Below are 14,753 nucleotides of genomic sequence, written 5' to 3'. Positions count from 1 at the left end.
TTATATCTAAAATAAAAAAATAAAAAAAATTTTTTTTTTTTTTTAAATAATTTAAATTTTATTTAAATATTATATATATAATATATATAATATACTTTCGTAGAAGTGATTATTTAGTGCATTTCCTTAGCAAGATCAATTATTGTCGGCCGAACAAGGCAAAAGCAGATTTAGTAGGCTGAAAGTGAAGGGCAACTGGGCCTCTTGGAAACGCGCCTGTCCCTCGTTGTGTAAACTTGGGCAGTGGGCACAATCAACTAACCAAGTTCTCTTCTCTGGTAAAAGAAAAAAAAACCAGTTGGTACGGATAAGAATAAAAGCACGTGGGATGATTATTCACAATTTACGTTAGTTGACGGCAGAAGTACTGGCAGTGGCAGGTGCCCCTAGTAACTGACTTTGTTCTTTAGCGCACGAGGGTTTTTCCAATATTAATTAATTATTTTTAATTTCACCTTTTTCTTTTCTTTTTTTTATTTTTTGATTTCTTTTTTTTCGTAAGTGGGGAAGATTAGAGGACTACACTCCTTAAAGCTGTTTTTAACTACATAAAAATTTCAGGATCTTATTCGTAAGACCTTCAATTTCGCTACCTCTTGTCTCGCCCCCGCTCTCTCTCTTTTTGTACTAGCCTTAATCTTCTTTCTCTTTTGTTTCATTGGTTTTTTTTTCTTTTTACTTTAACTTTGATTCTTCTTCTATGGAACTTGAAGCTTACTGGTTCTTTCAGGTTCTTAATGCCTCTTTTTGCTTCCTTATCTTCACTTTTATAATCCTTTCTCTTTTTTCTCTCTTGTTTTGTTTACTCAGACCAAAACTCTGGTGCAACTGTGAGATTTGCAGTGCTTATCTCGCCTCGAGTTGGTCAAGACAATTTGAGAATCTTTGTGATTGGTACACTCACCTGCTGAAGAACTCGCCTGGCAAAACTATCCATATTCATGTTCTTGGCAACACAATCACAGCCAACCCTGACAACGTTGAGTACATGCTGAAAACAAATTTTGACAACTTCCCCAAAGGGAAACCTTTCTCCATGATCTTGGGTGACTTTCTTGGTCGAGGCATATTCAACGTAGATGGTGATTCCTGGAGGTTTCAGAAGAAGATGGCAAGCCTGGAGCTTGGGAAGCACTCGATAAGATCTTATGCTTTTGAGATTATCAACTGTGAGATCATAGACAGGCTTATCCCGTTATTATCATCCGTTGCAACCGGCAAAGAACAGCGGGTTTTGGATTTACAAGACGTGTTTAGAAGGTTTTCGTTTGATAGCATATGCAGGTTCTCTTTTGGGCTGGACCCTAGATGCCTAGAGCTGTCTCTACCCATGTCGAAATTCGCCACGGCCTTTGACTTAGCCTCGAAATTGTCAGCTGAGAGAGCCATGACTGCTTCCCCCCTTGTATGGAAGATCAAACGGATGTTGAATATAGGCAGTGAGAAGCAATTGAAGAAGGCGGTCAAGATTATCAATATTTTAGCCAAAGAGGTCATAAGGCAAAGGCGTAAAATGGGATTTTTAACCCATAATGATCTTCTCTCCCGTTTCATGTGTACCGTAAACGATGAAACTTACTTAAGAGATATTGTTATAAGCTTTTTATTGGCTGGCCGTGACACGGTGGCATCAGGTTTAACAAGCTTGTTCTGGCTACTGGCAAAGCATCCAAAAGTAGGGTCAGCGATTAGACAAGAGGCGGATCGAGTTATTGGGCAAAACCAGGAGATGACAAGCTTTGAACAGATGAAAGAACTCCATTATTTACAAGCAGCAGTGTATGAGAGTATGAGACTCTACCCTCCTATTCAATTTGATTCAAAGTTTTGTCAAGAGGACGATACACTACCCGACGGGTCGTTTTTGAAGAGAGGAACTAGGGTTACCTATCATCCCTACGCTATGGGACGGATTGAAGAGATATGGGGTCCAGATTGCTTGGAATTCAAGCCTGAAAGGTGGTTGAGAAACGGTGTTTTCTCTCCTGAAAACCCTTTCAAGTATCCAGTTTTCCAAGCTGGATTCAGGGTGTGTTTGGGGAAAGAAATGGCTCTAGTGGAGCTGAAAAGCGTGGCACTTTCACTCGTTCGGCGATTCCAAATCGAATTAGTGGCACCACATCGGACACCACGATTCTCTCCTGGGCTTACCGCGACTTTTAGTGGTGGACTCCCTGTCCTGGTACGAGAAAGAGAACCTCAATCATAAAATCTCTACAAACATTAGTCTAATAGTACAATTATGGCACTTAAGCCGATCAAGTTTTACAATTGTGTGGTTAATACTACAGTATGCAGACAGATTCATCGTCAGGTGCTGCCAAGTTGCACAGCGTGATTCATGATATCGAAAGTGACGTAAGATTCAATGGCCAATTTGTGCTCAAGGAAAAAAGTGTCACTGCTTATCAATATAATTTCGTTACTCATTAGAATATTTTTATCTGATGATTTGTACCGATAGGACATTAGATCTTATTCTTGTACAAAATTATGGGCGGCTGGTGTTTATTGACTGTATAAACAGTTGCAGCCTGGTGTTCTGATCAGATGGATGGAGCTTTGTTTTTGTTTATCAGGTCAGTCGCACACTTTGAAGCTATCCAAAGTACTAAAATGTTTTATTACGTGTACAAGTTTGGGCAGTAGAACGTGAATATTTTGTTCAACTACTTACTTTTCCTAGTACATGGCTTGGTTAGAACTCCAAGCATATTAAATTTACTTCTTTTCTTTTTCAAATTAAATCTGCTTTTTCTTTTTTAATCTGTTATAAAATTATATTCACTTTTTTTTTTTGGAATACATATTCATTCTTATTTTTTCTGTATTTCATATTAATTTTTAATAATTTTTTTCATTAAAAATAGTTTATCAATGTTATAAAAAGAATTCCAAATTAATATAAAGTACATTTAAATCAAAACGTTTTTCTAAATTTTCCTATTAAGTCAAAAGTGAATATTCAATTTAGAATTGAGAAAGTAATTAAGTTGCTTTTATTTTTGTGTTTTACTTGTTTTAGTAGCTTCTTTAAAATTAAAAAAAGGGTAACAAAAGGCACAAAGTAATAAACAAGAAGTAGAGCAATAAACCCAAATAAACATAAATTAAATAAGGTTAATGCTTCACTTAAACCAATGCTTTCTTTTAACTCCCAAAAAAATAACCCTTATCTAATTTAAGTGAACCCCAATGGACAAGAGGAGAAAACTAAGGTGCAAAATAAACATAAATAGCTTTACTGTTTCTTTCTTTTTTTTTTTTTTCTGAAGGGCAAGTAAGAATTCATTTCACAATAGCTTTACAAAACACTACCACATGGGTAGTTAGACAGCCCTCACTGATTAAAAAATCCAGTATAGCTGATGAGAAAAACCAAATAAGATCAAGCAGCCGGTTGCCGATGGGATCAAACCCACTACCCGCCTAAAGAAAAAGAGCAACCTGTCAAGAATAAGCACATAGCAACCAGGAAAAGAATTACAGCAACAAAAACAGCAAAACAACCCAAAAAAAGGCAAAAGACAACACAGCAAAGGTTTGACCATGCCAAAGGATTTCAGATTCTAGCTTTACTGTTATATGTTAATGTTAATATTTGCTTTTACTGTTAGATCAATCGGACAAGCTATGTAGATCCAATATACATATACATCGAATCCCAATGATTTTTGGTGATTGAGAAACGTTAGATGGACTAGTGTAAAAGAAGAATTATCCGTAATCCATAAAGAGAACTGCTTCCTGCTGAAAAGAGGATAGATAGAAAATCAATACCAGGGGAAACGAAAGAAAGAGACAGAAAGGGTGAGGTTTATTAACAAAAATAAAAAGGAGGTCGGTAGTTGGGAAGCCCTAAACAGGTGAACCCCAATGGACAAGAGGAGAAAAATAAGGTGCAAAATTAAAAACAGAACAAGAATTCTGCCCACAAGGTCTTCACGAGCGTCCTTGTAACAGTTTCCAGGAGGGGTTTTTGTCTACGAGGGCTGCACTCGACTCTCGTAGGATATATGCCCTGTTCGCAATGGTTGGGAGATTGGAGAATTTTACAATGGTAGGTTCCTAATTCTAATGACAGTCCGATCAATGAAGACAAAATGTTTGAAATCCCCCCTGCAAAAATTGCTCTCTTTGTTGCCGATTACTGCCTTAAATGGTCCTTGATATTTAGCTAAGTTTGGTATACAATTTTTCTTAGTTTTGGGACATGGGATTGTTAGCCATATGCTTCTTTGTTTTTGTGGCTGATTTCATTGTTTCAATGCTATATTTTAACATAGTTAATGAATTATTTAATTTTCAGAGTGATTGGACAAAGCGATCTAACGAAAATTATAATATTAATTAGGTTTTTCAAAAAATATTGGTATTTGACGTTTGATTATGAAAAATGACATGTGAATCAAGAGCCTACAACATCAATTATTAAATAGTGACATTTAATGTTGGCAGAGAAAGAGAGAAACAGGCAGTAATGGAGGGAAGAAGGAGATAGAAAAAAAAAAAAAAAAAGAAAAATGGGGGAAGGACATAAGAGAGAGAGAGAGAGAGAGAGTGAGAGAGGATCTGGTCTAATTGACCGAATCGGCGGCCATGGCTGCAATTTCTGGTGTTTTAATTTTTTTTTTTCTTTCTAGAAGAAGAAGAAATTAAGAAAAAAAATAGGTAAAACTAAAATCACGAAAAGTAAATTGAAAAAAACAAAGAAACACATGTCAAATTCTTTACCAAATTCTAAAAACTTGAAAAAAAAAATCCACGTTACATTTTTTTTTATTTTTTTAAAATGTCCAAAATTTTCACCTAAGCACAAGTCAATACTTTTAATGGAAAAATCTTAACATTTTTAACGATTAGACCAACATTAAAAAATTTTAAAACTGCAACAACTTCTTTTGTATAAATAATAATATAAAGATTAAAATCAATATTTTTATCTAGTAGAAGAATTAAATTTAGAATTTGACCTGTTTAAAATGATTAAAAATTATTATTGATCAGTTACCTAATATATAAATCTGTGAGAATTAGGTAACCTTTTAAGTTCTCTAACTTAACAAAAACATATAAATATAAAAATTTATATTTAACCTTTGGAGGAGGAGATTATAAGCATTTGTAAAATTAAATTACATTATAGGCCAAAAATAAGAGAATTTTAGGAAATTAGCCATGGAATTGCGTCCTTCGGGTGGGGGTGCAAGGACGAGCAACTAAACTCTCCTCTTTGAAATTCTTACCATCATGTTTTGGAATAAATCTAGTAATACAGATCCCAAATAAAAGCCACTAAAAGCTCGCTTCAAACAGAACATATGCTTCCTAGCTATCACTCAATGGATCATGAATATCGCTCCTTGGTCAAAATTTGACTCTCATCACTCACCACACTTTTCGGCCTTGCATGCCTGGAAATGGCACTGGTACTAGTGAAGCTCTCATTATTTTGCTCCTCTATTTATAGCATAAACTGCCACTCGATCGTTTCATGTTGAATTTTTTGTATTCTTCCATAGATAGAAAATGCAAAATATTGCAGTAAAAATGATGCACAATCTTCTGCCATTTGCCGGTTGGTTATGTCTTGCTCTTGCAGCTACCTTAGTCCAAGGATCAACTGAAAATGAAAGAAAGGTACCTCTTGCTGTCTTATAGGAACTAAACCTGTTTTCATGACCAAAACAACCATTCATCATTTTTCTTTATAATGATTGAGTTTGTTTTATGTATAACAACAGCCATATATTGTGTACATGGGAGAAGCGCCACATCATGAACCCAGGATTTCTGTCATGGATAAACATCATAATCTGCTTTTGAAGGCAGTTGGAGAGTAATATTATTCATTCTTCTCTTTTTGAAAAATGTTTTATACTAATAAATTATCCCATTGATCAGACTGTTCTAAATGATATTTACCAATATTTTTCTTGTAGTGAGAATATAGCCAGAGAATCCAAAATATATAGCTATGGAAAGAGCATCAATGCGTTTGCTGCAAGGCTTTTGCCAGATGAAGCAAAGAGACTATCAGGTCTATAAGAAATTTCAAAGAAGAAATTTTCTTTTGTAATGGTTCTGTCATTCCTTTGCAGTTCACATTGCCTTTTACAGGTGTAGATGGTGTCATATCAGTATTTGAAAACACAAGGCGCAAACTTCTTACAACAAGATCATGGGATTTTCTGGGAATGCATGAAAAGTTAAAGAAAAGGAACGCCATTGCAGAAAGCAATATCATAGTTGGTGTATTGGACACTGGTAAAAGAACATGTTTTGGCGTCGTCCAAATGGGAAGTTCTTCCACCAATTAGATCGCATTTATCTTTTGCCCTTTAATAAACAAACTGTTTGATGTTGGTTATAGGTATTTGGCCGAAATCCCCCAGTTTTAATGATAAAGGCTACGGACCTCCACCAGCAAAATGGAAGGGTAAATGTGATAAAGGAGCCAACTTCACTGGTTGCAACAAGTACTTTCTGTAACTTAAAACAGACAAATGAGAATTTCATGACATCAAATGGGATAAAAAAATTGAGAAACTATGAACAAAATTGCAATCTTCTTGTAAACTGTTGAACCATATTTGATGAAAGATTTAGGAGCATTGGACAAGAAAAAGTTTCTTTTTATTTAGGAATTTCAACTTTATTAAAATTGGTTTTCCTGGAATTTGTATGAGCTATCCTGAACAACTTTCAACATCGGATTTTGATGTTGAACCTTTTCTAACATGGGCAGCAAAGTCATTGGTGCAAGGTACTATCAACTAGACAACACTTATCCTATAATGGAGGATCCGACACCTGTTGACACCGACGGCCATGGCACCCACACTGCCTCCACTGCTGCTGGCATAGCTGTAAAGGACTCCAGCTTGTATGGCATAGCCAAAGGAACTGCTCGTGGCGGCGTGCCATCTGCACGTATAGCCATGTACAAAGTTTGCTGGATTAGCGGATGCAGTGACATGGATTTACTGGCAGCATATGACGATGCCATCCACGATGGAGTGGACTTGATATCCATTTCAATAGGCGGCCCTCCCAAGGAATTTTTCCATGATCCAATTGCTATAGGTGCTTTCCATGCGATGAGAAAAGGGATTTTGACATCTTGTGCTGGAGGGAACGAAGGGCCTATGCTCGCAACCGTTCAAAATGTTGCACCATGGATCATGACCGTGGCTGCTAGCAGCATAGATAGGCAATTCACGTCAAAAATTAAGCTCGGCGATGGCACAACAACTTCTGTACGTTTTCAATTCTTTTTGTTATGTGAATTTCTGCGTGCAACGACTGGCCATTTGCATAATAACTATACTAAATATGATTTCCTACGCCGGTCAATACAGGGTAATGGAATCAACACATTTTCGATGAAAAACAAGATGTACCCTTTTACTAACGGAGCTCATGCAACCAATCTTACTGGAAATTACACCGACAGAAATATCAGGTATGTGGAACTGGCCAATCCGGCATTGTTTGTCTTCCTAATTGCATTAAGCCTCTAATTCGATTATGTTTAAACATGATTTAAGTGCTTGCGATTACGGCGCACTGAGCCAAGACAGGGTGAAGGGAAAGATTGTGTATTGCCTAGGGGAGGCCGGCCAGGACTATACAATCCAATTGCTCGGCGGGGCTGGAACCATAATGGCTACTGATGCACCGCAAGACTATTACTTCCTCACTCTTACACCTGCAGCCACTGTGGTTCGCTCCAAGGATGGGGATAAGCTTGATCGGTATATTAACTCTACAAAGTAAGTCTGCTTTTAGATTTATTCTTCTTTCACTACGAAATCTTTCATTTCCTTATATATAAAGCTCAACTAAGACAAACGAGAAAATTAAATTATGATAAATTCGACAATGAGAAAGCTTATATAAATGGTGTTCACACGAATTCAATAATGTCAGGAAGCCTCAAGCTGTCATATACAAGTCAAGAACTGTTAAAATGAATGCTCCCTTTGTGGCTTCTTTCTCTTCCAGAGGACCCCAGTTACTCAACCGCAACATTCTCAAGGTACATTCTCCTCACCAGCCTCTCCCTTGCTCTTTTTCTCTCTTTCTTTTCTAACTCGAGCTAGCCTTCCATGGCCAGCCCGATATTGCTGCTCCAGGCCTAAACATATTGGCTGCCTACACAAATCTGAGATCAATTACAGGAGAACCAAGTGACAAACGCTATTCTGCGTTTAACTTCATGTCGGGGACATCTATGGCTTGCCCTCATGCTTCAGCTGCTGCAGCCTATGTCAAGTCCATGCACCCAGACTGGTCCCCAGCCGCAATCAAGTCTGCTCTCATGACTACTGGTAAAACTTCCCAAACACATCGAGCGAATAGATAGACGCCCAATTCTCAAATCTGTCAAATGACAGACAGAATATTCATTTACTATCCAATTAACATTTCATTTCTTGCTATAGCAACACCCATGAAAATCAGAGACAAGTTTGGGGAACTAAGCTCTGGATCAGGCCAAATAAATCCAATTAGAGCTATCCAAGCTGGCCTCATCTATGACATTGACGACAGATCTTATATTAGCTTCCTTTGCAAAGAAGGGTACAATAGCACGACCATTGGCCTACTCATCGGTGGCGAGCAAAAATTGGACTGCTCAAGCTTTAAACCTGCACGAGGCACTGACGGGCTCAACTACCCTTCCATGCACGTCCATCTCAATAGTACAGAATCTAGGATTTTCGCAGTGTTTTACAGGACTGTGACTCATGTTGCGTATGGATATTCCGAATTCAAGGCAAAGGTGACGTCTCCGAAGGGGCTTTCTATTACAGTTATCCCAAATACGTTGAAATTCAATAGGACGCATCAGAAGCAATCTTTCAAGGTTTTGGTAAAGGGCGGCTTAATGAAGAATGGGACAGAGATCCTATCGGCTACCCTTGAGTGGAGTAACAAAGAGCACAGTGTTAAGAGCCCTATTCTTGTCTATAAATAACAATCAGTTTTCTGATTTTGGCGTTACTCAATGCTTACAGTTAGAATTGACTCACCAAGTAGCAAGCTAGTATTTCAATCGATTCCCATTTCTCCTTCTGGGTATATCAGAACTATACTTTGCCTCAGTTCCCATAGTAAAATGGTCAGTTTAATCTCAATGACCGTTGGAAATTTTTTTAAGAGCAACACGAGTCCTGGGAACGAGGGGCATGTTTTGGTGTGAGCAACACCATGCATCATTGTGCAAAAATGAAGAGGGAAAATAATTGGAATAGGGCGGAAGATCAACCAAAAATTTTCAACACCTCAATAACAAAGTCGTACACGTCCTTTTTTCTGCAAGAGGGCGAAAAACTTGCAGCATAGAGTTAGAAGTCATCAGCTACATTTGCAACAAATGCAAACTACTTCACAGACCTCTTCCAAGTTAAGCCTATGAAATAGGGAAAAAAAAAAGGTACCCATCTCCATCTAAAATTTCCAGCCGCTTAACCAAAAACAAAACAACAAAAAAAAGGGGAGATCATTCAGTTTGTTAAGCTAATAAAAAAAAAAAAGGACAATGAATCACCGTCCTTGTATCCTACCCCCAAAATGGGAAAAAGAAAAGCGTTAAAAACCGCCTCTAGCCTTGAAAATGGACCTCAGAGATGTTCATGCAACCATAATTTTGGCTTTCTCCCTTTGAAGGCCTTCCGTGCTTTTAAATTTGTATATATATCTGCAGTGAGTTCAAGCTTCAAGGACTCCCTTTAGTCACAACAACTGTCCAAATTTTTGCTTATAAGCTCAACGGTGAGTCCGACATTGTCGGCCATGGAGGTTCTTTAGCTTTGTAAGTTCTTTCCTCCTCTTTCTTGCCTCAGCTGCAGCAGCTGCATCCACTACTTTCTTCGTCGTATAATTTGTTGATTCTTGATTCTCCTCTGGCAAAGCACCTACAAAGTGACAGGCTCTTACACGAGCTGCCTCAGTATTGACATCTGGTGTATTTTCCTGTTCAACAACAAATGTAGGCCCTGCAGAACACAGAGGTGTAGGTAGAATGACCTCTTCTTTAATCTGGTATCTTATACACTGAACACTTCCATCTGAAGGAAGCCTTACTGAAGTACAATTCTGGTTATTAGAACTGGCTTCAATTGAGCCATAAGCCTCTTTTTCAACTTCTGTTGGTAAAGAGAAATTATATTTCTCCTCATGCACAACAGATTTCAAAGAACACCCAGCACTAAATCGATTATTCGCAGAAGTTTCATCTTTGTTGTTTTTTGGGCCACAACAAGGCCGAAGATGCAGTTCATTCCCATGATCAGGAAGAGAAAAGAACCAAGGGTAAGGCACTACATATAAGGGAGTCTTGGGGCCATTAACGTTAATGGGATTTTCTTGATCATGAGAAGAATCAAGCCTACCATTAGTTGGTGCGGAAATGCTAGATGAAACAACAATGGCATTTTGGTGCTCGCATTGTGTTTGAACTGGATTTGAAGACTGAACAATGGAAGGCCAACAGAAAGGGGGAAAAGGTTGTTGGTTATAAAAGTAAAATGGATAGTTCCTAGATGGACCAGAAATCTGATGGGCTAACTTAAGCTCTCTAGGAGCTTCCCCTTCCTCAGCTTTTATTGCCTTCACCATCTGCAGAAAAACATAGCATGCCAAAGAGGTAACATATTTTCAGGATTCAAAAGTAATTTGTCAAATAGGTAAAGTACATTCATGATTAAAGCTATGTTACCTGTGCCTTCAGGTGCTTATTTGTGCTCTCTTGAGACTTATACTCTTTCAGGGCCAACTCCTTTGCCTTCTCAGTAGGAATGTAATCAAAGTGAATAAGCTACCATGTGATGTTAACATAAGTTCAATAACAACCAAAAATTAAACGAGCAATGACCTATTCTTCTGAGTATTTTTTTGTAAACTACTAGAAGATCAGATGTGTTCTTTAATTTCAAAAGGTCAAGGCAAAAGTAAAATAACTATAAGGCCTTATTGCATAATTGAGATAATTATATGGAAGAAGTCTCACTTACCCTCTTCAAATTTTCATTCTCCCGAGTTAGATCAGCAACTTTTAGGGTCAACTTTTCACAGAGAGCCTGAATGAAAGTACAGCATAAGTGCCCAATAGTAGTTAGCCAATAATCAGTTGGAGAGCAATCAAAACTAAAGCAGAAAATTATGCTGAAAGTTCAATATTCAAAACCTGTGACTTGCTTACAAAAAATACATACCATATTGCAACTAGCACATGTTGACCCAAGCAATGAAGACAAACTATTATTGCCAATCTCGGAGACATCAACATGTTGCTTTCACACATCAATAAAAGATAAATTTTTTACAGAACGCAGTATGGACTTGAATATATATGTTCGGTACTAGGTAAATATCTCAGGTCTGATTTTCTGAATCCCAAGATCTCAGGAGATTAAAAGTGTATTTTGAAGCCATTTGACATTTTGCACAAGTAATCACTCGCTGAAACTGACGTAAGGCATATCAGAAAGTGTTCACAATCTAATGTCCTGACCAACAAAAGAAATTAATGCATTTTGAAGCATCCAATACAGAATTAGGAACTGTTTGCTATCAATTGTTATCACTACACGATAATCAGGCATCCACTATATGTAGGTTGTGTTAGAGAATGCAAAAAAGATACCATGTCATATGGGTTTATGGATCAACCTTTAGCTGATTTCCTTGTTTTTCATACACAAATCCAACCAGATCCCATTGACAGTTTACTGATGCATACGCAACTCCCTATGAGTGTAGGAGTGTATTGTAGAACTTGTAAACAAGGACAAGGTTGCCAGCAATGTTGTTATGAGTTTAATGATGAGCCAAATTTAATGACTAACAGAACAATTATTATAGCCAAAAATAATCTAAATATGTACAACAAAATGATGGTATGCAGTTATCTAGCAGCATAATTGTAGCCAAAAGCCAAGGTTTTCAATTAGATGAAAAAGCAAAGAAAATTGGAAACGGATAAGGCTCTTCCCAAAATATCTTCCAGAAACAATTCTCATCATGCAGGAAAAAACTTACAATCAAAGCAAGAAAAAGAGACAATTGAAACAAATGGAGACTGACAAACCATGTCACTTATAATCTAAAAGCAAGCATAACAACTTAACACGTAATAAATCAATTACCTGCCTTCGGCGAATCGTCTGCCTTGCCGACTCCCTGTTTGCTAATATTCTACGTAATCTTCGTGCTTCCTTTTCAGCCTGATGAAAAGGCTTGAAATCTAAGGACAAATCACAAAGCATGAAAGTCAAATAAAAAGTCACTCTACCTCAGTTAAATTCTGTCTTGACCTCCCCCCACCACCTGACATGTATTTTGCGGCACATGTAGGACTTGATTTAACTGATTCAGCATTCTGCTCAGCCTTGACTGATTTTATAAGTACATCGTTGCCTGTCATTTGATCGTGCTGCCTATCCTCCCAAACATCTTTCTCAGGCATTCCCATTATGCTATATAATATCTATCGTTAAAATGAGCAAACAGTATTAAGTAAATTAATAAAATCTGAAAGTAAACATATACATCAAAATGTAATGAATCAAGCAAACACATCCGACCTGCCTTTCACGAATCATCTGCCAATCTGACTCCTTATTTGTTAACATTCTATGTAACCTAAGTGTCTCCTTTTCAGCCTGATCCAAAAACCTTCAGTCAAAAATAGAAGCATTTATAAAGCATAACAGTAAAGAAGTTATCTATCTCGATTTACATTCTGTCTCGACTTTCCCACACACTTGGATGTGTATCTTGCAGCACAAGTATGACTCCCGTTAAGCAACTCAGAGTTCTGCTTAGCTTCTATTGATTCAATAACTACAGGTGTGCTTGTCACTTGACTTTGCTGCTGGTCTACTGCAGCTCGATCCTGCTACAAACAAAAATACTTTTCAAGTCCTGCACAGAATAGTGTGACTTGGTGACAGATCACTAAACAAGTTCAATTAAGACACAACTAGTTTAGCGGACCACATTTTCCAGATAAGTTATTATTATTTATATTCTTAAATTTCCTAATATTAAAAAACTTTCTGTGGTCATCAGTTTCTCCCTAGTTCATCTAGCTTCTTTTACTTTTGCCATGTTCCCCAATTCCTACAAATCCCAGAAATAGAAAAATGAAATAAATGCTGAAAAAATGTTCAACATTAAGAAATTTGTTAGTACTATCTTTAAATTCTTGCATAACATACTTGCATCGATATCATAAAAAGTTTAACAGGTTACAAGAAAATCAAGAAGTTATTTTGGGTGGTTATATCTCATTAACTGAAATACCAGAAAAAGAAATTTTCTTTTATAATAGAATTCAAAATAGACATTTCCAGCATTCACAAAACAAAAACTTCATTTTTATTAAATTAAATTCAGCATTATAATAAAAAAAAGTTTCAAATGAATTTATTAGCACCAAAAACGAACCTTTTTGCCATATATTATTTCTACATTTTCAATAATGTGAATTACTTTCAAAAAAATAATTTTGGATTTCTAATTTCGGACCGACACAGTAAAAGCCACTGAAACCAAAAAAAAAAAGTAGAGTTGCTTTTTCTTCAAATGGAAAAAATAATTAAATCGAAAATAAGGACAACATTAGAGTGATTCACCAGTTAAAACCAACCTCAGCGAGATCCGAACTTGATTGAACCGGGTCAACCTGGTTCAAACCGATTTCAGAAGGCGGTGACTCACTACTACTGACTCGCCTGCTCACTCGCTTCCCTTTGCATCCCCATTTGGCGGAAAATTTCGCGGCGACGGCAACAGCATCCCGCTTCTTCGAATGGGCCAAGGCGGCCAATATCTCCGCCGCCTCCATCTCCATCCGATCCGCCGTCACCGCCTCCGCACCCTCCACCGCCTCTCCCGGTGTCGACGCCAACGAACTCGAAGCTAAACCTCTCTCCAAATCCATCCCGAAGCAAGAAAACGAAATTCAGAAATTAAAAAAAAAAATCAAAAGAGATGAACAGAACTGAACACTGTTAACTTCTTTGAAAGGAAAGAAAGGTTTCTTACAAGTCCCTGCGGCACCCTGAGGATGTATCTGAGACTGCCACGTATCAATTTTTTGCCACGTAGATGGACCGGAGGCTCGTGTGTGGGGTCCGGCACGTGCGAGGGAAGGGGAACGTGAAGCAGAGATTTGTATCGGACACGTGGATAAGGCGCGGAAAGAGCACGTGGGGTTTTGTCATTTGTCTCTCTTTTAGTTCAATTGGAAGTCGACGTGTTTCTAAGTTGTTGTGGGATTACGTGGAAAACGGAAGACCAGGAGATTGACGTTGAGGATTTACTCTTTTTCTATTATCTTTTATTCTTTTAATTTTTGTAATTGTTTTTAGGGGATTACAGCAGGAATTATTGTTATGCGTAGCAAAACTGTGAAAAAGTGATGGAGTGGTTACAGCAGTGTCCACTTTGGTCCTAGCTGGCATAATGTGATAGCCTTTTGCTGTCTGGCAAGTTGGAATTGTATGTTTTTTCTTTTAAATGATTGATATTCAATATATATCGTGAAAAAGTTAGTCCATGTTTGATTTTAGGAAATAATCTTTTTCATTTTCTTCTAAAATAAATAATGGGGAGGAAACATGTTTTCATTATTTTCAAAGAAAACAAGTAAAAACATAGGGTTTTAAAAAAATATTTGTGCTAACATTGGAAACACCTAAACATATGGTTCTAATTCAAGATTCATCATAGTTATATTT

General features: G+C 37.3%; 3 protein-coding genes across 5 annotated transcripts; 2 read left to right on the top strand and 1 right to left on the bottom strand.

Moving 5' to 3' along the window:
- LOC18598198 (cytochrome P450 94C1) lies at positions 571–2,624 on the top strand. Its single transcript, XM_018120768.1, has 2 exons — positions 571–2,182; positions 2,299–2,624. The coding sequence occupies exons 1-2, from the start codon at positions 701–703 to the stop codon at positions 2,431–2,433; spliced, it is 1,617 nt and encodes a 538-aa protein (XP_017976257.1). The 5' UTR covers positions 571–700; the 3' UTR covers positions 2,434–2,624.
- On the top strand, positions 5,551–9,089 carry LOC18598197 (subtilisin-like protease SBT4.15). Its single transcript, XM_007027617.2, has 11 exons — positions 5,551–5,640; positions 5,745–5,839; positions 5,943–6,040; positions 6,121–6,267; positions 6,374–6,479; positions 6,749–7,259; positions 7,362–7,465; positions 7,551–7,775; positions 7,933–8,041; positions 8,120–8,333; positions 8,448–9,089. The coding sequence occupies exons 1-11, from the start codon at positions 5,551–5,553 to the stop codon at positions 8,981–8,983; spliced, it is 2,235 nt and encodes a 744-aa protein (XP_007027679.2). The 3' UTR covers positions 8,984–9,089.
- LOC18598196 lies at positions 9,270–14,049 on the bottom strand. 3 transcript variants are annotated; one of them, XM_018120509.1, is made up of 8 exons: positions 13,661–14,049; positions 12,749–12,904; positions 12,594–12,671; positions 12,302–12,496; positions 12,156–12,233; positions 11,022–11,087; positions 10,727–10,825; positions 9,270–10,626 (listed from the first exon to the last, which is right to left on the bottom strand). In XM_018120509.1, exons 1-8 carry the CDS (start codon positions 13,952–13,954, stop codon positions 9,775–9,777), a joined length of 1,818 nt encoding a protein of 605 aa, XP_017975998.1. In that variant the 5' UTR covers positions 13,955–14,049; the 3' UTR covers positions 9,270–9,774. The 3 variants fall into 3 exon arrangements, with proteins under 3 accessions (XP_017975998.1, XP_017975997.1, XP_007027676.2); XM_018120508.1 differs by having other exon boundaries at positions 12,749–12,907; positions 13,661–14,048; XM_007027614.2 differs by having other exon boundaries at positions 10,727–10,792; positions 12,749–12,907; positions 13,661–14,048.

Source organism: Theobroma cacao, chromosome 5, assembly GCF_000208745.1.
Source record: "Theobroma cacao cultivar B97-61/B2 chromosome 5, Criollo_cocoa_genome_V2, whole genome shotgun sequence".
NCBI classification, from domain to species: Eukaryota; Viridiplantae; Streptophyta; class Magnoliopsida; order Malvales; family Malvaceae; genus Theobroma; species Theobroma cacao.
The sequence above is the reverse complement of the archived record's forward strand: the minus strand, read 5'-3'. Positions and strand labels throughout refer to the sequence as shown.